At 42.9% G+C, this 24,167-nt stretch overlaps 1 protein-coding gene and 1 long non-coding RNA gene across 5 annotated transcripts in view; one reads left to right on the top strand and one right to left on the bottom strand.

Moving 5' to 3' along the window:
• LOC140719610 (uncharacterized) overlaps positions 1–24,167 on the bottom strand; it is a 127,177-nt gene that overhangs the window by 47,069 nt on the left and 55,941 nt on the right. The gene's annotated exons all lie outside the window — the stretch shown is intronic.
• LOC140719766 (gap junction beta-4 protein-like) lies at positions 111–14,369 on the top strand. Of its 4 annotated transcripts, none has more exons than XM_073034618.1 (3): positions 116–178; positions 3,205–3,269; positions 11,007–14,369. In XM_073034618.1, the coding sequence occupies exon 3, from the start codon at positions 11,035–11,037 to the stop codon at positions 11,773–11,775; it is 741 nt and encodes a 246-aa protein (XP_072890719.1). In that variant the 5' UTR covers positions 116–178; positions 3,205–3,269; positions 11,007–11,034; the 3' UTR covers positions 11,776–14,369. The 4 variants fall into 4 exon arrangements, with proteins under 4 accessions (XP_072890720.1, XP_072890719.1, XP_072890717.1 ...); XM_073034617.1 differs by lacking the exon at positions 116–178 and adding an exon at positions 2,563–2,707; XM_073034619.1 differs by lacking the exon at positions 3,205–3,269 and having other exon boundaries at positions 111–178.

Genomic DNA, 24,167 nt, shown 5'->3' with positions numbered 1-24,167 from the left:
AGATTATGGTTTCAACTGGCTAGTGTGGCTTTGTGCATGTGATCTTCTGACAGAACAGGAAGTGGCAAGGGGAACTTAAGGACTTCAGCTCCACAAGGTTTCTCAGAACAGTAGGAGGCAAACGGCGATGAACATCAAAGAAGCACAGTAGAAACCACTTGTAGAATCTGACTCCTGGGTAAGTTATTTATCTCACAACAATTTGCTGTAGTTCAGTGAGGTAAAAATGTCATAGCCCTCTGAATACCACTGTTCTGCAAGTAGAAATTAAAGTTCTCTTAAAGTCTCTAAAGTTTTACTTTTTCTAATTCATTAACAAACTACAGATAAGACTTTTTCATGCTGTATTAAGAAGGGAATATTTTTAAAATAGAGGTGCTATTCTTGCATTAGATTGAAAATATGGAGATAAACAAATGCCCTTTAAAAATTAGGACACTGCAATGCTTTCACTCCTTATCCTCTGCTTGTAGCAAACTTAAATTATATTGGCAGTCTCAACCAAAGTGGAAATATCCAAAGCAACAAATAAACGCCGTCTACCGGCCTACTCTTTGTGGTCACTTTACAGATGCACCTGCACACCAGATCATTGTTGCAAATGTCTAATCTGCCAACGATCTGGCAGCAACTCAATACATAAAAGCACGCAGACATGGTCAAGAGGTTCAGTTGTTGTTCAGACCAGACATCAGAATGGGAAATAAATGTGATTTATTTTATTCTATTGAGATACAACAGGAAATAGGCCCTTCCAGCCCTTTGAGTCGTGCCACCCAGCGATGCGCCGATTTAACCCTAGCTCAATCGTGGGACAATTTACAATTTACTAGCTGGTACGCCTTTGGATTAACCATAACCATATAACAATTACAGCACAGAAACAGGCCATCTGGGTCCTTCTAGTCCGTGCCGAACGCTTACTCTCACCTAGTCCCACCGACCTGCACTCAGCCCATAACCCTCCATTCCTTTCCTGTCCATATACCTATCCGATTTTACTTTAAATGACAATACCGAACCTGCCTCTACCACTTCTACCGGAAGCTCGTTCCACACAGCTACCACTCTGAGTAAAGAAGATCCCCCTCGTGTTACCCCTAAACTTTTGCCCCTAACTCTCAACTCATATCCTCTTGTTTGAATCTCCCCTACTCTCGATGGAAAAAGCCTATCCATGTCAACTCTATCTATCCCCTCATAATTTTAAATACCTCTATCAAGTTCCCCCCTCAACCTTCTACGCTCCAAAGATTAAAGACCTAACTTGTTCAACCTTTCTCTGTAACTTAGGTGCTGAAACCCAGGTAACATTCTAGTAAATCTCCTCTGTACTCTCTCTATTTTGTTGACATCTTTCCTATAATTTGGTGACCAGAACTGTACACGATACTCCAAATTTGGCCTCACCAATGCCTTGTACAATTTTAACATTATTGTACTTTTGTGGGAGGAAACCAGACCACCCAGAGGAAACTCCTTACAGGCAGGGACAGGAATTGAACCAGGGTCGTCCCCACTGTAAAGCATTGTACTAACCTCTACACTGCGGTGCCACCCCATTTAAGTGACTTTGACTGTAGGGTGTTTTGTGTACCTCAGGAAATGCTGATCTCCTCGGATTTTCATGCACAACCGTCTCTAGGGGTAACAAATAATGATGCAACTAACAAAAAGAAAACATCTAGTGAGCAGTAGTTCTGTGAACCAAAATGCCTTGTTAAAGAGGTCATAGGAGAATAGTTAGACTGGTTCAAGCTGACAGAAAGGTAACAGTAACTCAAATAACCACACTTTACAACAGTAGTGTTCAGAAGAGCATCTCTGAACACACATGTCAAACCTTGAACTGCATGGGCTACAGCAGCAGAAGACCACGAAGATACACTCAGTAGCCACTTCATAACGTACAGGAAGTACCTCATAAAGTGGCTATTGAGTTTATGCTTTGCCATTTCCAAATTTTAATGATAAATACAGAGGGACAGGGTATAAAAGGATAAAAACCACCTCATTTGAATAGGTACTGATGAGAACTGTGGATTGATGGTAACAGGAGCCCATCCCAAAAGGATTGCAGGTTCCGGAAATAAAGATGGTAAACTGATTTTAAGGACAGCCTCCTTCTGAAAGTGGATTTTCTGCATTTTTCAACAGGGAGAAGGAAAATTCATCAAGTATTGAATTACACTATAATTGAACTGGGTGTGCTTGGAATTACTGCTCAATAGAAAGTGTTAAACATGAAGATCAAGTACTGAAACTGATAAGCTCTTAAATTGTCCCATAAAATATATATATTTACAAGTTAATCCCACTGTCAGCAGAATCAATCATTCACCTCTGTAATATGCAGCAAAGAAGCAATTTATGTGACTTTGGCTGGCTTTCAAAAAGCTCATCACCCATTCTATGTGGAGTGCATTTTATATTATACATGTCTGGGAGATGATTCATGCTGGTGATGATATACGTTCATCAACGTAATGCTCTCAACAACATCCTCCATTCTCTGACCCAACCCAAGCCGAACAAAAATCCAGGCACACCCCGTTGCAGGGCAGGTAGTAACGTGAATAAAACTGAACGTCAGCCAAAAGATTCATAGGTAGCGAAGAAAATCAGAATGCACCCAGGTTTCTGCTAATCTGATTTGGTGCTTCTACATGGTTGGGGACGTGGAAGCTTGTAGTTCCTAAACTCTCTGGTAAGTTTCTCTGAACTTCCTTACTTTTGCGTCCTTCAAGCTTCCTTCATTTTCCAGGAGCAAATAAAAAGGAACTCCTCTGTTTTTATTTAATCTAGATGTATGTTTAGCTGATACGCTAAATCCTTCATTACTGACAAAAACAGTCACCGGAGAATAGGAGGCTGATGTTTCACTGGGCACATGGCATCCAATTAGTATTTTTTAAATATCTACACACTCACCTTTAAAATCAAACTCTACAGTGACTCCAGTATCATATCAAGGGGATTTGTAGGTGCTAGAGTTCAGAAAGGATTTTCAATTAAAACTGTGTCTGTTCTCTCTGATAAACAACTGCTTTGAGAAGGAATTATAAATGTATAAATACTTGTCAGTAATTGGATCTCCCCAATTACAATGATACCAGAAATAATTTATCAGTGAAATGTGGGGTGACTCATTTTACAAACAAGTCCCTTTAGCTGTCTTGTTACTTTATATCTGCACCTCATTAGAGACATCCCTGGAAGCCAATGGAGGAAGAGACTGATTAATAAAGGACATGGGTAAAGAATAAAGGGTATGTACATTGACCATTACTGTTGAATAATGGCCCAATTTTGCAAACTCTTGAGTATTCTGTTTTAGTGATTTAAAGTTACACCTTAAACCTGATTATTCATTAACTTTCACTGGGATTATTTTAAATCTGATTGACAGTGAGCGTGACCCAGTGAACCAGGAGTAAGCTCAAAAATCAATATCTTGGATTTAACGTTTTAGTTAAAACAGAAAATTTGCCAGAATTCAACATCTTGAGGGAACTTTCCCTCAATAACCTCATCATATTGGTGATGCTTGAAACTCGTTTCTCAAAGGTTTATTGATAGTGTTTGAAAAGAATCTCCTAATTCTTTTGTCCTCTCTTCCCTCAACTTGCAACCATTCTGCATTCATTGAGAGGACTTTGATTTATCATTTTAATAGTTAAAATCAGATAGTCACTATTTGTCCCATCTTGAGGAAATTATATTTTCCTTCTGCACCTTCTTTACTCCCGTGTTACCACACTGGCATGTCGGCTGAGATATGTATGACTAAAATGTCGGAAAGGGATTTGAACCCATAAGTTTTTCCACACAGATGCAAGAGTCCAACCAACAAAACCACGGATGACAGGCAAAAACAGTGTTAAACTCTACATACAAAGAAAAGAACTTCCTTTTTTTCCCCCATAGTGAACATCTATGCACTCTATTGTAACAGTTCTTGATATCTTATGGTGGCTGGATTGTAGGGATGAGCTGGTAAAATGACAATAAGATAATACTTGCCCTTATGTATAAAGCAAAAAAAAAAAACTACATTGGCAAGAAAAAGACAAAAATGAATCGAAAGACAGCACTATAATTGGGACCGGAGAGAGTTAAAGTGGAATGGAACGTAGCTTGAGTTTAACTGAGAAAGTTAGTGAGTGAAAATACAACCCATTTCGTGCGAACATAATTGTTCAACTTCAGCATACTTCAGCACTTCGACAATGCTAATCTTTTCATTGTTGGGTAGGGCTAGACTTGAAGGCACGCTACAAGTAGCTTAGGAAAAAGCGTGGCTGCATTTCGTTCGATTCTCCCAGCTCCACTTAAATAAATCACAAGATGCTTCATTCTACTTCTTGTTAATTTTTTGAGCAACATAGGGAGTAGGGAGAGGAACAGACTATTCACTTTCTGGAGCCTGCTCATTATCCAATTAGATCGTGGTTCAGCTGTATCTTTCTATTCATCATGGTCTGTAATCCAAAATGTTTTTGCCGATCAAACTTCCACCAGTTTCAGCTTTGAAATTTTCATTTGATGTAACCTCCAAAGTTTTATGGAGAAAGAGAGCTTCAGAGAATCTTAACCTGAATCTTAACCTGAAGTCTTTATTTCCAATGACTTCACATAATAACTTTCAATTTTAATACATTATCACACAATGCCCACATCCAATCTAACCAGTCTAGGCACTGGAACGAATCCATATTTCAGTCAGATGTTATATTACTTGTAAACATCACATTTACATAGAAGCCAGCGGAGGACGTTTTTTTTGTGCCCACAGCTGGTTCTCAAATTGTTCAGGCTTGTCCGTGATTAGCTGTCATGATCTTCTCCGATGGAAAATTTCAGTCAATGTCATAATTGGTCACACTAGTCAGGTTAACTAATTCTGTTGCTGCCTAAGCATATGGGTTTCCAGAACGTTCCATTGTGATGGATATTCATTTCAGGGTTGATTGCTAATCTTACTTTCTAAACACAGAGGCTGCCACTTATAACATCAAAATTATGTAAATAAACTTCCAATTAACAGTTTGTTCATTTTCTGGTCATAAATAGAAGCCAGTCTTCAGTTCTGTAGGGGTAAGTGGCAAGCAGAAATCAGTCTGAAGTTAGCAACACGGCTTTGCAAACAAGCTCTGTATTTAGAAGATGCTTTTTGAGAAGTAGGATGTAGCTCACTGCCCCTAGTTTAATGCTGCTTGAGAATGCAGCGTAGGACAATGTAATTTAATTTGAGTTGTTTCAAATGGACAAGCTGACTCTAAGTTGTTTAGTTCAAAGAAGCTTGCGGACCAGATGGATAAAATCACTTATCATATCAAGCAACTGATCTATTAAGTTGGGAGTTTTCTGGAAATTAGATTTACAGCATTTACAGCATTAATTGCAAACTCTGAACATTAAGCTGAGATCTACAGTGAGTCTCCAAGATGCTTTTAGACCATTTGCGTTAAAAAGATAGCTGTGGAATTATTATACATGGGTGAAGTCACTCAAGTGGAAGGAAAAGAGTATAGATATAGAGAGCAGTTCAGGCATTTTAGAAATGGGGTAAGGAACGTCAAGAAATATGGAAGTATGGAGTGAACTAGAATCCTTTCCTCTGGCGTCAATTTTTGTGATGGACTACTGATTCTTCTGCAACGTGAGAGTATGTCTTTTTAGTTTATGGGAATTATATCTGTGTTTTGGAACTCCATTGTGCTTTGTCTTTTTTTTAAAAAAATGCTTTGTGTTTTAGAAATGGTTTATAATTTGGCAATGTTTAAAATAGAAATCTTCTGTGAATTGTAAATGTGTTTTAAGAGTGCTGTTTGGATTTAAACTGAAAATTAATGAATTGTGTTTTAAACCTCTTTGTTAGAAGTATCTTCTCCTTGGTAGGGAGAGGTGACCAACTGTGCAAATAATGGATATTGGCAGCTAGACTTGCCATGGAGAATAAACAGGGAAACGAACAAGTCTTGGAAGATTAGGTAGTTAGAGTATAATCTACCTTCAGTGAGAGTAACTGTGGCTATTTATACCCAATAGGCCTTCACATCCTCGTTAGTTATCAGTTAAGAACTTTAGCAGCTTTCCCTGAATCTAGGCATTGTGCCCAGGAAAAGTGTTAAACTCTGTCACATATCGCATTTCGTTTAAGACAAAGGGCAGAATGTGTACAGGTGTATGTGTGCAAGCTGAACAGTTTGACTCAGTTAGCTGCCAAGTATGATACAAATTCTGGAGTATGACAACTTATGGGGTTGTCATTGATGTTGCCCTCATCTTCACCTCCTCCATTTCCCAAATATCCACTCTTACCCCATCTTCCTGCCACTTCACTCCATCCTCCTGCCACTTGCAGGCCAGATGGATGAAATTACATCATGTCAAATATCTGATCTATTAAGCTGGGAGTTCCTCTTGTCCTTACCTATCACCCTTCACATCCAAACATCATTCTCTGCACCTTCCACTATCTCCAAAGGGTTCCTACCACCAACACATCTCAGCTGGGATCGCTCCCTCCTTGATTCCCTGGTTCATTCATCTCCCTCATGTCACTTATCCCTACAAGCAGTCAAAGTGCTACACCTGTCTATTTACCTCCTCCTGCACCTCCATTCAGGGCCCCAAAAAAAGTCCTTCTAGGTGAGGTAAAACTTCACCTGTGATTCAGTGGGGGGTGCCTATTGTGTCTCATGCTCCTGATGCTGTCTCCTCTACATTGGCGAGAATTGTCGTAAATTGGAGGACCACTTCATCGAGGCCCTCTGCTCCATCTGCCAAAAGCTGAACATCCCGGTTGCCAAACATTTTAATTCCTGTTCCCATTCCTACACATTGGTCCACAGCCTCTTGTGCCATGTTGAGGCCACCTCGGGTGGAGGAGTAACACCTTAAGTTCTGTCAGGGTAGCTCCCAAACTTATGGCATGATGGCATAAATATTGATTTCTCTTTCCAGTTTAAAAAATGTCCCTCCCCCTCACCTCTTCTTCTCTTCCCCACTCTTGCCTCTGACCTCTTCTCACCTGCCTATCACCTCCCCCTGGATCCCCTCCTATTTCCCTTTCTCCTACTGACCACTCTCTTCTCGAATCCGATTCCTTCCTCTCCAGCCCTCTTCTTTTCCTACCCACCTGGCTTCACCTATCGCCTTCTAGCTATCCTCTTTCCCCTGCCCCCATCTTTTTACTCAAGTGTCTTCTCCCTTCCTTCCCAGTCCTGAAGAAGGTGTCCTGGCCCAATATGTTCATTTCCATAGATGCTGCCTGACCTGCTCGGTTCCTCCAGCATTTTGTGTTTAGTTTTGGGGTTTATGCTCTTTGTAGTTGTGGTTGCTCTAAGCACCTCACCAAGTCGATCAGAGGCAGGTGTGGAGGTGGTACAGAGGAGGTTCACCAGGTTGATTCCAGAGATGAGGGGGTTAGACTATGTGGAGAGATTGAGTCGCCTGGGACTGTACTCACTGGAACTCAGAAGAATGAGAGGAAATCTTATATAAAGATATACAATTATGAAAGGAATAGGTAAGATAGGAGCAGGAAAGCTGTTTCCACAGGAAGGTAAAACTAGACATAGCCTCGAGATTCAGGGGAGTAGATTTAGGATGGAGATGAGAAGGAACTGCTTTCCCCAGAGAGTGGTGGATCTGTGGAATTCTCTGCCCAACGAAGCAGTGGAATACCTCAGTAAATATACTTAAGCCAAGGTTGGATAGATTTTTGCACAGTAGGGGAATTAAGGGTTATGGGGAAAAGGCAGGTAGGTGGAGATGAGTTCATGGTCAGATCAGCCATGATCTTATTGAATGCTGAAGCAGGAACGATGGGCCAGATGGCCGATTCCTGCTCCTAGTTCTTATGTTGTTCTCACTAGATCTCTTCACCTCTAGGCACTGGTTTAACTTTCCTTCAAATACTACTAATAGCCACTCGGTATATTCAAAATAAAGATCCTGGGGCAATACCTGGCTCTCCTTGGGACATCTTGTTTTCATTCGCTTAGGTTGGGCTCCAAGTCAAATTTCAGAGGTGAAGGAATGTACAAAGAGAAAACTGAAATTTGTTTGCCCAATAACAGTCAGCTCAGATCTGCCATTTGCAGCTTACTCCCTGTTGTTGCTTTCCATTGACATCAGCACAAAATAAAATTGGGATAGAAGTAAAATGAAATACAAATCTCAACATAATATTTTTAACCAGAGTGAAAACTCAAGTACAGTGTCATATACACCGCTATATGTAAGCATGGATGCCATGAAAAGGTTACAGCAGCATCACAGGCACATGGCGTTTATTCACAAGAAAAGCATAAAATAAATACTGTATAAATTTGGCAAAATTAAACAAGAAAGAACTCATTTAGAACTGAGAAAAGCATTTCAATTGTAGTGCAAAACAGTCAAAGTTGTCATTGTATTGCTATGCTAAGGCAGTGATGACAGTTGTGCTGGGCAGCTCAAGAATCGAGAGGTTGAAGGGAAAAGCTGTTCTTGAAGCTGGTGTTGTGGTACTTTGTGTTTCTGTGCCTCCTATCCAATGGAAGTTCAGAGGTCTTGATAGGCAGGAACATGGCACCGGTGCCCCACAAGGCTGTGTACTCAGCCCCCTGCTGTACTCACTGTACACCCATGATTGTGTCGCCAAGTTTCCACCAAACTCAATATATAAGTTTGCTGATGACCCCACAATTGTAGGCCGTATCTTGGGTAATGATGAGTCTGAGTACAGAGAGGAAATTAAGAACCTGGTGGCATGGTGTGAAGACAATAACCTACCCCTCAATGTCAGCAAGACGAAGGAATTGGTTGTTGACTTCAGAAGGAGTAGCGGAACGCACAACCCCATCTACATCGGTGGTACGCAGGTGGAACAGGTCAAAAGCTTTAAGTTCCTCGGGGTGAATATCACAAATGACCTGACTTGGTCCAACCAAGCAGAGTCCACTGCCAAGAAGGCCCACCAGCACCTTTTCTTCCTGAGAAAGCTGAAGAAATTTGGCCTGTCCCTCAAACCCTCACTAATTTTTATAGGTGCACCGTAGAAAGCATTCTTCTAGGGTGCATCACAACCTGGTATGGAAGTTGTCCTATCCTGTCCTGTCCTTAATGATGGATGCTGGCTTTCTGAGACATCATTCCTTGAAGATGGGTTGGATTCTGTGGAGACTAGGACCCAAGAGGAGCTGACTAATTTTACAACTTTCTGTTGGTTCTTTCAATCCTGTGCCATAGCTGCCCCTCCCCACCCTCATACCAGGCAGCAATGCACCCTGTCAGAATGCTCTCCACTGTACATCTGTAGTAATTGTCAAGTATCTTACATGACAAACCAAATCTTCTGAAAGTCCTAATGAAATATAGCCCTGTCTTGCCTTCTTTGTAGCTGCATCAATATGTTGGGACCAGGTTATATCCTCAGAGGTCTTGATTGGCAGGAACATGAATTTGCTCACTCTCTCCACTCCTGAACTCCGAGGACTGGTTCATGATCCCTTGTCCTATACTTTCTGGAGTCCACAGTCAGCTCTTTAGTCTTACCAATATTGAGTGCAATTCTGTTGCTGTAACACCATTCATCTAGTTGGTATACGTTGTTCCTGTACACCATCTCATTTCCATCTGAGATTGTGCCAACAATGGTTGTATCCTCAGCAAATCTGTAGATGCCATTTCAGCTACTGTACGCCTAGCCACACAGTCATGGGTATAGAGAGAGTAGAGCAAAGGGCTAAGCACACATTCCTGAGGTGTGCCTATGTTGATCACTCAAAGTTTCAGGCCTTAACTGCTTATCGGACATCAGGTTACCACAGAAAACAAGGGAGGAAATTGCTGTGCCCTTGGAGATGTTCTTTACATCCTCAATGGCCACAGGAATAGTAAAAGATAATTGGAAAGTTGTAAATTTTATTCCTTACTTCAAGAAAGAGAGTAGCAATAACCCTGGGAATTATAAACCCAGTCAGTTTTACTTCTGTGACAGGCAGATTATTAAAGAGAATTCTTGGAGACAGGATTTACAAGTATTTGGAAAAGCGTAGTTTGATTAGCAATAGCCACCATGGCATTGTGAGAGGCAGGTCATGCTTCATGAGCATGATTGAATTCAAATGTTCCAAGGTTCTTTTTTAAAGTATGAATGCTAAATACAACTCTGAGATTCGTCTTCTTCAGATAGCCACAAAATACAAAAAAACATAGTAATTGAAAAAGACATCAGTCTAACCCCCCCCCACACAAAAAGAAAAAGAAATAAAACCGCAAACCCCAAACCCCTCCTTCAAACAAAAATTAATATATTGCCACACGGAGAAACAGCAACAAGAGCATAGAACTCCAAACCCCAGCTTCCCAGTCAGCAACAAGAAAGAAGGAGAGTACCCAATAAAAACACAGAACCGAAAGAGGCCAATATGAACTACAGTTACCTTGAACTACGGTCCAATGCATAAATCTTCCAATTCCGATAACATCTCCAAAAGCATCAGGGAAAGCAACTGGTCAAACCCAGCAGCCTTTCCGAGGAGAGCGACTCAAACCCTCCGAGGATTTGAAAAGCACATTGTTGAAAGTAGAGTAGCAGATATGGTGTATAGGAATTTTAGTAAGGTGTTTGCTAAGGTTCTCGATAGTAAGCTCATTCAGAAAGTCGGGAGTCATAGGATCCAGAGAAACCTGGTCCCATGGATACAGAATTGGCATGCAGAAGGTGACAGTAGATGGAGCATATTCTGCCTGGATGTCAGTGACCAGTCATGTTCCACAAAGATCAGTTCTTGGACCCCTGCTCTTTGGATGTTGTGGCGTGTTGCTCAAGATTTCCAGCACCTGCAGGATTTCTTGTACCTACAATTAAGATTGATTTCTCTGTTTTTAAGGTGCCACTGTGATACTCATTTCTGATTATTAGTTTTTTATAGTTAATAGATCCTGCTTATCTGATAGTCACATGAGAAAATGAAAAGCAGAAATAAAGTGTTCTATTGTTTGTATTTTAGGTCAACAAGTTAATACTTTCCACGTGCCATGGACTGGGGCACGTTACAAGGTGTGCTCAGCGGAGTCAATAAATACTCAACTGGATTTGGGCGGATTTGGCTGTCTGTGGTCTTCATCTTCAGAGTTCTGGTCTATGTGGTGGCAGCAGAGAGCGTGTGGGGCGATGAACAGAGTGACTTTGTCTGCAATACCTTACAGCCTGGCTGTTCAAACACATGCTATGACCACTACTTCCCCATATCCCACATTAGGCTGTGGGCCTTACAGCTGATCTGCATCACCACACCTTCGTTGTTGGTGGTTCTGCATGTGGCTTATCGGAAAGAAAGGGAGAGGAAACACAAGTTGAAGAATGGAGAAAATTGTAGCCAGCTGTACAAAAACATGGGGAAAAAGCACGGTGGGCTCTGGTGGACATATTTGCTGAGTCTGATATTTAAAACAGCTTTTGAAATTGGTTCTTTGTATATACTTCATCATATTTATGATCGTTTTTACCTGCCTCGATTAGTCAAGTGTCCTATGTTCCCTTGTCCAAATACAGTTGATTGTTTCATTGCCAAGCCTACTGAGAAACGGATCTTCACATACTTCATGGTTGGAGGGTCCAGTATTTGCATTCTCCTCAACATTTCTGAAATACTTTATCTAATTTTCAAACGATGCTTTAAATCTTGTAACAAAAAGCTCAAAAAAGAAGAGATGAGCTTGTCAAAGAGGAAGCAAAACCTACTTTTTAGAGAGAGTATTGAGAAGCAAAGTGGATAAGCACAGACCCTCAAAATCTAATCATGTCTAAAGCTAATATGAAAATAATTTTCTATTTCATACCTCAAAGAATTAACATGATCCAAACAAACATGACATTATTGAAAACTAGGCAGGTTTGAGTTCTCAATGATCTGTTCTTGCTCCTGTTATTAATGTTCATGAAGAATATTTGTACTAAACCATTTCAAATCTTTCTGCCATATCGACCAAATATTACTTGTATCTATAACAGCTTTCTCCAACCTTTGATGTATCCTTCATTTTGATTCCACCATTTTCATCCTGTTGCATGTTAAAGGACCAGTAGATGATTGCTTGAGGACCAAACAATTGTGGAAAGATGTTGATGGAGAAAAGAACTGAGGTTTTTTTCTGATCCCCTAACACTCTCTAAATCTTGTTGGGGGTTGGACCGGATACGCCAGAGCAAATTTGCTTTTTATAGATGATTTGTAACTTTTGGTATCTAAAACAATGCAGGAGGTTCCAGTGAAATGTTTGTACATGAATAAACAAGTATTTCAAGATTTCCTTTCAGCTTACAGCCTGGTTGGAAAGGTCATTGCTGACACTCAGGGACCCATGGAGCATGCTTGAATGCAGTTTTCAGTCAATTTACATTCCCCATTGTGTTAATTATTTATTTCTAAAAGTATCTGACTGCCATGCAAAGAGCATGCACCACCACTGTACAAGCAGAGTGATCACCACTGCAAACATTTAAGTTTTAGAACAAATTGCATTAAAATCCCTGAATTATTACAAGGAAATGGAAAAGTACCAAAAGCAATGTCAATCAAAACCATTGCTGTAGTGTCTAATACCAGAAGGCATGCATTGAAGGTGAGAGGGGGTAGGCTTAGGGGGGAATGTGAGGGTCAGAGATTGGTGGATGCCTGGAATTCACTGCCTGTTGTGGTGGTAGAGGCAAATACATTAGAGGCTTTTAAGAGACATTTGGATAGGCACATGGATGTGAGGAAGGAGGGAAATGGGCATGATGTAGGTAGGAGGGATTAGTGTTTGATTGTTTTTGATTTGCTATTCAGCCGGTTTGGCACAACATTGTGGGCCGAATGGCCTGTTCTTGTGCTGTACTCCTCTATGCTCTATGTTCTAATGGACAGAACCACCAAAAAGTCTTTAATTTCATGTTTGCTTCTGGATGCTTTTAATGACGAACGATACTATCTCTTGAAATATATTCCTTTTCATGCTTTGAGAAACTAATATGATCTGATCAAACATGATGTTATCAAAACCTATGCATTTTTTTAATGTTTTATATAAAATTTTTATTTTTATTATTTTAAAAACTAAATGCTATGTTCATACTGGCAGTTGTTAACTCTCTGAAAAAGGTAATACTAAAAGACAAGACAGCAGGGAAGGGTGATCCTGGCTAAAGGAAATGGATGTCATTAACTGCTGCAACATCCCTAGGCTTGTTGAGCAGGGTTAATACCCTCAGCCAGGAAAGTGTAGGAAGATAAGCACACATCATCGTCACATCAGCATCATTTATTTTTAGTTCAGAGTGATATAAAATAGCTGTTGATTTGCTTTGCTGTTAAATCAACCTTAAAATCATCTTTTATTGCTCTGTCTCTTTTCCGAAGTTCCTTAATTCTTAAGACAAAGCATGATAGTACAATGCAGCCAATCTATTGGAAGTAGATATGAATCGAGTTGCTACCTTTAATAACAGATGTTTAACTGTACCATTAGCTTTTACTCTGAACTCACTAACCGCTGCAAATTCACCGGAAATTAAACAACACCTTTACATTTTATACAGAGCTACTTCCTTTTCTCTCGTGCTTGAGAACTTGTACCACTGTAAGGCTGTCTCTGCCGTTGTGCGATAAACTCGTGCAGTGAAATTTCAGAGAAGCTTGCTGAATATGAGTGCACAATATTAGTATCATCTCTTGCAGCAAATTCTGGCTTATACCTTGTTATGTAACGTTTGCCATTCTCAGAAGCATAGCCTCGTCACAAAACTTATTTACTATTAATGGATTGTATAAATTATAAGCTGTACAGACTCTGCTGTGAGCATAAAATGACAGTATCAATAACTCAAAGGCAAGAAAAATGTAAAAAGAAATATTTAACTTTACAGCATGGACTAGACTCAAAAATAAAGTGCAACTGCTTAGAATTGAGGGAAGTATCTCTGCCCACTATCATTCCTCTCTTCCATTTGAAGTGCTTATGTCTGTGTCCAAGAATGTCCTTTCAAAAGCAACTAAACAGTCTGCTGTAAGAGCTCAGCAGGTTGAGCAGCATCTGTAGGGGAAAGGAACAGTCAACATTTCAGGTCAAAACCCTGCACCTGAAGTCTCCTGTGTCTCCAGTGTCCTTTCAAAGCTTGCATGAAAGGAATCCAGAGACTGTGATGTCTACTGCAAATATGAAGTCAGTTTCTTAAAATATTTATTTTGTATTTTAATGCTGTTATATTTGTATTTTTGTTATGTTTGTATAAATGTTATGAAAATCTTAAAATAAATGCATTAATTTGAAATATACAAGTCTTACTTTTATAATAACTATCTGGGATTCTGGGATGAACATTGCTGCTTCAATAAAATGGCCATTTGGATACTTAATTCTCCTTCTTTCTCTATTTCATTAACACAATCCTGGAGTATGTAATATACATAGTTGTTTGCCCCAGGCTACCTGTACTGTCAAGCATGACACACAGTTCCACAGTCTAAATTGGCACTGTGTCTAACACAACACCAACTGAATGTTTTGAACATAACTGTTTCGAAACAGAGTAGCTAGCATTACTTTTGACTTAACCACCTGTGATGTGATAAATAATATTTGAAGTTTGACTAGGAAAAATGGACACAGTTTTTTTTAGTAATTTTTTCAACCCACCTCATAGATGATAACAGATGATATTATCACTCCTTTGTTTTCATAGAAACATAGAAAACCTACAGTACAATACAGGCCCTTCGGCCCACAAAGTTGTGCCAAACATGTCCCTTCTTTAGAAATTACTAGGCTTACCTATAGCCCTCTATTTTTCTAAGCTTCATGTACCTATCTAAAAGTCTCTTAAAAGACCCTATCGTATCCGCCTCCACCACTGTTGCCAGCAGCCCATTCCACACACTCACCACTCTGAGTAAATGACTTACCCCAACATCTCCTCTGTACCTACTCTACAGCACCTTAAACCTGTGTCCTCTTGTGGCAACCATTTCAACCTTGGGAAAAAGCCTCTGACTACCCACACAATCAATGCCTCTTATCATCTTGTAAACCTCTATCAGGTCAGCTCTCATCCTCTGTCGCCCCAAGGAGAAAAGGCCGAGTTCACTCAACCTATTCTCATAAGACATGCTCCCCAGTCCAGGTGATATCCTTGTAAATCTCCTCTGCAATCTTTCTGTGGCTTCCATATCCTTCCTGTAGTGAGGCGACCAGAACTGAGCACAGTGTACAGTACTTTCTACTGTCTCCATCCAAAATCTTTATCACCTTTGACTCCCAATAATAATCTGTCTTTAAAATATTCAAACACGAGGAAATCTGCAGATGCTGGAAATTCAAACATCACACACAAAATGCTGGTGGAACACAGCAGGCCAGGCAGCATCCATAGGGAGAAGCGCTGTCGACGTTTCGGGCCGAGATCCTTTAAAATATTCATATATGTTAAATAACTTAAAGTCAAATTAGCCTTTGACTTGGTTTTTATTACTGTCTTGATAGTATCAGCAATTATTTTTCCTTTGAGCCACATTAAACATTAACTCAGGAAATGCTCTCATCTTGCTGCAGATTCAATCTTCAACTTCGCTCACAACCAGTTTCAGTAAATCAACATTATTTTATCATGCCATGTGTAAACCAACCTTTGGTTTTAGGTGATCTTCAAAAGAATTCTGGAGATCTCGGTTTGTCCCTCCAAGTTTCAGGCAGGTTACCAATATATTTCTCTTAAAGTGGTCACAAACAAGCAAAGAAGGTGCTGCACAGAGCCTAACCTTTAGGAATGTACCTGGGCAAGTGGTTGCAGTAACATTTGGAGGATAGGACCTCAAATTTGTAGTTTTGAAGCTAGTTGTGGCAAAAGGAAGATGGTCCGGAAACTAAGATCCTGAATTGAACAGGATGAAACTTTTTTCATTGCAGCTTGGGAAAATGAAGGGCGAACTTATGGAGGTATGTGAACTCTTGAGGGGCATTGATAGAATCGATGTGCAGAGTCTATTTCCCAGGGTTCTGGAATCAAGAACTGGAAGACAAAAATTTCAGGTGAGAGAGGAGAGATATAATAGGAATCTGAGGAGCAGTTTTTACTCCCAGACAGTGATCATTATATGGAATGAATTGGTTGAGACGGGTACATGAACAATATTTAAAAGGTAAGTAATATCACAATATTTAATAATGATCTAATGGGTACTTGAGTTTTCAGGGGTTTGAAGGCTCTGTGTAAAATGCATGTAAATAGAATTAGTGTATGTAGGTGCTTGATTATCATTGTGAAAATGTTGGGACAAAGGGCCTCTGTCTGTGCTATATAACTGGTACATGACTCTATGCCTCTTGTAATTAGCCATATTTAGCTATACCTTTAATGATCTAAGAAAAATTAGTTCAAGAATTCGGTCAATTAACCACATTCAAAATCACTTGTAGAAATTTTCCAAATCGTTTATTAATTTATTTATTGAGATACAGTGCAGAATAGACCCTCCTGGCCCTTCAACCCATGCCTCCCATTAACCCCAGATTAACCCTAGCCTAATCACGGGACAATTTACAATGACCAATTAACCTACCAACCGGTAAATCTTGGGGACTGAGGGAGGAAAGCGGACCACCCGGAAGAAACCCCTGCAGTAACAGAGAGAACGCACAAACTCCTTACAGGCAGCCATAGGAATTATGGAGTTAGCTCTCTTTTATGATCTGCAATGTGCAATTGAACTCACCATTCAGTTTTATTCAGGAACTGTGGAACAACTCTACCGTCCAATCCAACCTTTCTATAAAACTTTTAAAACATTTGGTTACTAGTATAGATTTTTTTGTTTATTGCTTAAATCCACAAAACACAAAAATGTCCCAATTTGCAGTAGAAATGAATTTGAGTTCATTTTCCTCTTCCTAAAATAATCAACTTTTCATTGGACTGAGAAGGTTTAGTCAAAGTTCACCTCTAGTCAAAACTTTATTCCGTGATCCCACAAGGCATTTAAACTATAATCAATGCTTGATCATTCCCTTCAATAAAACAAAATCCTCTTTGTATGTGTGGCATTAGAAAAGAGCACAAATCCCAGAATGTATTGGGCCCAAGAGTCTGATGGATGAAGTGTCACATTGTTGTACGTTTGCAGAGAAGTATTCGGATTTGTAAAGTCGCTGGAAGCTGCCAGATCTCTTGCAGCTCAAAAGTCATCATTGCTTGTTTAAAAAGATCAGCACAGAATCTATTGTGGCTCAGTTTAAGAGTTCAGAGCATTAACTTATCACCTTTACTATTATGCAATTTGAACAAAAGAGCTGTCAGTAGATTAAAATCTCTGCGTGTTCATTCACTCTGGCAACATTTCAATTTATTATTCGGAAGCAGAAGATAATTACAATAAAACTAGTCTTTCACAATGACTTCTGATTTTCTGAAATTAGGCGTCTACGTTAAGGATTCAAGTCAAGTAGAACATCAGAAACTATAACCAACATCTTTGTTCATCTTAAAGAAGAAAACATCCTCATTACGGTTACACCCCAATTGTTCGCAAGCTATTTCTCAAAATACCAGTTCAACTTACTCACTAATTGCTGACATTTAATATATGGAGATCCCATATCCAGAATTAAAGATTCTCAGCAATCCTCAGCAACAAGAATTGCAATAGGTTAATTCTTTTAATGAGAGGGTCATCTATCACAAGCAGATAAAGAAGTTAGATTGAGATTACTTAGAAGTCAGAAGAATAATAAGTGGTTTTTTAGAAACATATTAGATAATGAGGGGAGATAGAAGGGTGGAAGTCAAAGTTCTTCTATGTCTGAGAGTGTGGTGAACTACATATACCTGTCTGGACACACCCCCTGCTGACTGCTCCTGTGGCTCCTCCCACAGACCCCGGTATAAAGGCGATTGAGGCCTGAGCCCGGCCCTCAGTCTCCAGGATGTAGTATGGTGGTCAACTACTGCTTGTTCTTTCTTCCAGTCAATAAAAGCTGATATCTCGCCTTCACGTCTCAGAGAGAGTTATTGATGGTGCATCAATTTTATTGACTGGAAGCTTTAAAACATGGAAAGCATTTTACGTCCGGAAAGATTGGATTTGGACCCCCAAGCCCCTGAAGCAGCTCTTGCCTTTGAACTCTGGCTTGCATGCTTCCAATCATACTTGGAGGAGGTTAGTGCAACTGAACCCGCTGTTATGCACCGAATTCTCCTCTCGAGGGTCACCCCGAAAGTTTACTCACTTATCAGAGGCCTGCCGACCTACGAAGGGGCACTGGACGCCCTCAAAAGACAGTACCTGCGGCCGGTGAACACCGTCTACGCAAGACATCGCTTAGCTACGCGGCGGCAGCGGCCTGGAGAATCGAGCGCCGAGTTTCTCCGAGCCCTACAGACACTCGTGCGGACTTGCGACTGCAAAACTCTCACGGCGGAACAGCATGCGGAGCTCCTCGTACGAGACGCCTTTGTTACAGGGATCAGGTCAGTGTACGTGCGCCAGCGGCTGCTGGAAAATGCCAATCTTACCTTACGCTCGGCGATCGAGACGGCCGACACGCTGGAGGCTGCTCTGCACAATGCTGACGCTGTCCAGCCGCGCGATCCCCTGCCGGTTCTGTGGACACCTCAGACCCCACCGCTGCCTGTTCCCGCGAGCGAATTCGCCAACGCCGCTGCCAGTCGCGATTCCACGAACTCCCCGAACCCGACCACAGCTGCTGCCAGTCGCAAGCCCGTGCAGTGTTACTTCTGCGGACTCGAAAAGCACCCCCGAAAACGCTGCCCAGCCCGAGAAGCAACCTGCTCCAGCTGCGGGAAGAAGGGCCATTTCGCCAAGGTCTGTAAGTCTAAACCACGAGCGGGGTCGGGCAGCGCTGCATGTGAGGCATGGGGGCCGCCATCTTGCATGCCTGGATGGGGGCGGCCATCTTTGTCGGCGCCAACATGCCCCGCTCCCTACCCACCAATGCTTACCAGGCACCAAGACGGCAGTTCAACTCTGGCTTCCATAACCCTCGACCAAAGCGCCCCACACCAGCTTGCAAGGTCAATGATGGACATCCTGGTGGAGGGGCACAGGACTAGCTGCCTGTTTGACACGGGCAGCACTGAGAGTTTTATTGACCCGGACACAGTGCAACGCTGCGGACTCGTGACACGGCCGGTAAGCCAGAGGGTCACCTTGGCTTCTGGGTTGTATTCCACAGACATCCGGGTGGGTTGTGTAGCGACATTGGTGGTGCAGGGCACAGAATATCGGAACTTTGCACTACTGGTCATGCCTCGACTGTGCGCACCTGTGCTGTTGGGGCTGGACTTCCAGAGCCACCTTGAAAGTGTGACTATGGCATATGACGGGCCTCTCCCACCACTCACTGTCAGGAATCCTCAGTTTTGTGGGACCTCGCCATATACCCCGCTACTGACCACACACACACACCGAACCACACATCCCACCCAGCACCATGCTGACAGCTGCACCACTGACACCTCTTGCAGCCTCTCCACCCTCAAGATCCCTCCCCCACCGCTGTTCGCCAACCTGACCCCCGACTGTAAACCTGTGGCAACTAAAAGCAGGAGGTACAGCGTGGGGGACAGGGCCTTCATTCAGTCAGAGGTGCAGCGGCTGCTCAGGGAGGGGATCATTGAGCCAAGCACAAGTCCTTGGAGGGCCCAGGTGATTGTTGTTTGGACCGGGCAGAAAAATAGGATGGTCGTGGACTATAGTCAAACCATCAATAGGTTCACGCAGCTTGACGCGTACCCCCTACCCCGCATCGCGGATATGGTCAACCAGATAGCTCAGTACAAGGTGTACTCGACCATAGACCTGAAATCCGCTTATCACCAGCTCCCCATCCGCCCAGAGGACCGCCCCTACACCGCCTTCGAGGCGGGCGGCAGGCTCTATCACTTCCTGCGCGTCCCATTCGGTGTCACAAATGGTGTCTCTGTCTTCCAGAGGGAGATGGACCGGATGGTGGACCAGTGCCAACTGAAGGCCACATTTCCCTATCTGGATAACATCACCATCTGTGGTCACGACTGGCCGGATCACAACGCCAACCTCCAACGATTTTTCCAAGTGGCCAAAGCCCTGAACCTTACTTATAATAGGGACAAGTGTGTGTTCGGAACCACCCGACTCGCTATCCTTGGGTGTGTCGTGGAAAATGGGGTCATTGGCCCTGATCCCGACCGTATGCGCCCCCTGTTCGAACTCCCTCTTCCCACCACTCTCAAAGCCCTCAGACGGTGCCTGGGCCTCTTTTCCTATTACGCCCAATGGGTCCCCCATTACGCAGACAAGGCCCGCCCCCGGTCAAGTCTACCACTTTTCCCCTCTCTGCCGAGGCCTGCACGGCCTTCAGCTGCATTAAAGGGGACATTGCCAAAGCAACGATGCATGCGGTGGACGAGACCATTCCCTTCCAAGTAGAGAGTGACGCCTCCAATTTCGCGCTTGCTGCTACCCTCAATCAGGCAGGCAGGCCAGTAGCATTCTTTTCTCGTACCCTTCAAGGCTCTGAAATTCGGCACTCCACGGTGGAGAAAGAAGCCCAGGCCATAGTGGAAGCTATTAGGCACTGGAGGCACTATCTCGCCGGTAAAAAGTTCACCTTGCTGACCGACCAGCGCTCAGTTGCGTTCATGTTCAGCAACCAACAGCGGGGCAAAATCAAAAATGATAAAATTTTGCAGTGGAGAATAGAACTCTCCACCTACAACTATGATATCCTGTACCGGCCTGGAAGGCTCAATGAGCCCCCGATGCCCTATCCCGGGGAACGTGTGCTAGCGCACAGCTCGACCAGCTATACGCCCTTCATGCATATCTTTGCCATCTGGGGGTCACCCGATTTTACCATTTCATGAAAGCCCGGAACCTTCCGTACTCCCTTGAGGACATCAGGACGATGACCAGGGACTGCCAAGTCTGCGCTGAGTGCAAACCGCACTTCTACCGTCCTGAAAAGGCGCAACTTATCAAGGCCACCCGCCCCTTTGAGCGACTGAGTGTTGACTTTAAGGGCCCCCTTCCCTCCACCGACCGCAATGTCTACTTTCTCAATATTATCGACGAGTACTCGCGGTTCTCCTTTGCCATCCCCTGCCCCGACACCACTACCACGTCTGTCATAAAAGCCCTGCGCCAGCTCTTCACTCTGTTCGGATATTCCTGCTATATCCACAGTGATAGAGGGTCCTCCTTTATGAGTGACGAGCTGCACCAGTACCTGCTGGCTAGGGGCATTGCTACTAGTCAGACCATGAGTTATAATCCCCGGGGAAATGGACAGGTGGAGAGGGAGAATGCCACAGTGTGGAAGGCCACACTTTTAGCCCTTAAGTCAAAGGGGTTGCCGGTCTCTCGATGGCAGGAGGTCCTCCCTGAGGCACTCCACTCTATCCGCTCCCTGTTATGTACGTCCACCAATGCCAACCCTCACGAGCGCCTATTCTCTTTTCCCAGGAAGTCTGTCACTGGGACCACCCTACCAGCTTGGCTGACATCCCCAGGGCCAGTGCTGTTCCAGAAACATGTGAGGAGCAATAAATACTCCCTGCTGGTCGAGAGGATTCACCTTCTACATGCGAACCCCCAGTATGCTTACGTGGTCTTACCTGATGGGCGGGAGGACACGGTCTCCGTCCGCGACCTGGCGCCCGCAGGAGCACCAGACCACTACCCCGAACACTCCACGGTAACTATGAACCCTGTACCCGAGGTGACACCGCGCACACCGAGCCCTACACAGACTCCTCACGACACTCCTATACCGGGCGTCTCATACGCGCATATACCAGGCGCATATGCACACGCATGAGGGATCACTGACGCCTACTGGGCTGACACCTCCAGTTAGGCCGGAACCAGCACAACCATCGTCTCCGGTGCAATCACCACCGGCATCTGTGCAATCACAGCCGGTGCTACGTAGATCGCAGCGACAGATTCGACCACCTGATAGACTTAACCTGTAAATATACTTGTAAGAAACTTCGCCCCATGGGGACTCTCTTTTAAAACAAAGGGGGGGGGTGAATGTGGTGAACTACATATACCTGTCTGGACACGCCCCCTGCTGACTGCTCCTGTGACTCCTCCCACAGACCCCGGTATAAAGGCGATTGAGGCCTGAGCCCGGCCCTCAGTCTCCAGGATGTAGTATGGTGGTCAACTACTGCTTGTTCTTTCTTCCAGTCAATAAAAGCCGATATCTCGCCTTCACGTCTCAGCGAGAGTTATTGATGGTGCATCAGAGAGAATCTTGAACAGTGGAGGCATGGTTACAAGATTAAGGGGTGGCCATTTTAAACCCAAGTGCATAGAAACTCTTTCTTACAGAGGGTAGTGAATCTCTGGAATTCTCTAGCCCAGAAGATTGTGGAGACTAGATCATGGAGGTCATTTAAAAAGGAAGTAGATAATCATTTGAAAGATCAGGAAATTGAAGGCTGTGGGAAACTAGCACAGGAAAGGAGGTGAGGCCTGGGGCAAACCAGCCACAACCATATTGAATGACAGAACAATCTTGAGAGATAGAGTGACCTACCCCTGCTCCCATATTTCTGCTTTCCTATTTTATTATGCACACGTTTTCTTATGGCCCTTCTGGAACACGTCATATTTCATCCAAAGCAGATTCACAGCAATACTTATTGCCACACCTTGCTATCGGGTGGGTAAGCGTGCCCGACGAGAATCACCAGTTCGAAAAAAAATTGTAAGCCACAGCAGCATGTCAGTGCCGGCTGGAAAAAAAAAGAGCAAAATCTGCCTAAAAGTTGTGAAGAGAAAAGTATTTACAATAGACAAATGAAAACAGACGTACAGAAATTTACGAACATACTGAGGTTTTCTCCATGACACACTTTGCCATTAACTTTCCAATATAACTATTCACTGACCATGAATATTCAACCTCCACACTCCTCAGCAAAGCCAAACTGAGAGTTTAAATCTGCCAGCGTAGGGTGTAGTGGCCTGCTCCCACTAACCCAGGCATTATATTAGGACACCCCAAACTGTTCCTTGGGTCTGCTGGGACCGTTCTGCTGTCTACAAACTGATGCAATGGTGTGAGTGAAAATAAATGAAGCTGTTTGGAATGCCTCTGTCCAGAGTCCTTATTTTTACGAGGTATAAACCAGTAGAGTACGTTAACTGAAGAGATTTTTACTGCTCGCAATTGTTTTACTGTTGGGGTGTGTAAATGATGAACTCCCAAGAACTGCAGAATGGCAGGGCAAAGAGCATAGACTACTGAGGAAACTAGACCAGGGAATGAAGAGGAGTGGCAAAGGGGCAAGGTTAGCGGGAGAATTAGCATTGCCAACCTGTTCTGTCACACATATTAACAGATCGATCATGGAGGAAGGGGAAAGAAAGGTGGGAACAGAAAGTCCATAAGACTATAAGATACAGGAGCAGAAGTAGGCCATTCGGTCCATCGAGTGTTCTGCCAGTCAGGTCGGGGAGTGTTTGCTTGTGAACAAACTTACAAAATTTAAGAAAAAGCTACTCCTTCTCTAGTTGACCTCAAGATAGTTCAGATAACTGAAAAAAAATCTAAATCTCAACTCAAAAGGAAGTAATTATCAAATTAACAAATATTAACATCCATGTACAAGTAAAATAAAAATGAACACTTCCAAACAACACTACAAGAGTACAAAGGGTTAACAACTATCTGTCTCAGCTTCGGCAGTCTCCTTTGCCTAAATCAAGCTTAAGTTCAAGTTTAATGTATACTGCCAAATGAAACAATATTCCTCTGGACCAAGGTGCACAACAGTACATAAAACTCACACACAATGAATAAAGTAATATCTCCACAAGTAAATTAACAAATGATAAAATATATTCCAGACCATTGACATTTAGCATAGGTGCATTTATGACACAAATTAAAAAGTAGATCATAAGACATTGAAGCAGAAACACGAGGAAATCTGCAGATGCTGGAAATTCAAACAACACACACAAAATGCCGGTGGAACGCAGCAGGCCAGGCAGCATCTATAGGGAGAAGCACGGTCGACGTTTCGGGCCGAGTCCTGATGAAGGGTTTCGGCCCGAAACGTTGACAGTGCTTCTCCCTATAGATGCTGCCTGGCCTGCTGCGTTCCACCAGCACTTTGTGTG

The sequence above is a fragment of the Hemitrygon akajei genome, chromosome 32 (genome assembly GCF_048418815.1).
Source record: "Hemitrygon akajei chromosome 32, sHemAka1.3, whole genome shotgun sequence".
Classification (NCBI taxonomy): Eukaryota; Metazoa; Chordata; class Chondrichthyes; order Myliobatiformes; family Dasyatidae; genus Hemitrygon; species Hemitrygon akajei.
Note: the sequence above shows the minus strand (reverse complement) of the source record. Positions and strands in the feature narration are given on the sequence as shown.

Coding starts and splice junctions, on each gene's coding strand:
- LOC140719766 (XM_073034619.1), top strand. CDS start 11,035: ATGGACTGGGGCACGTTACAAGGTGTGCTCAGCGGAGTCAATAAATAC.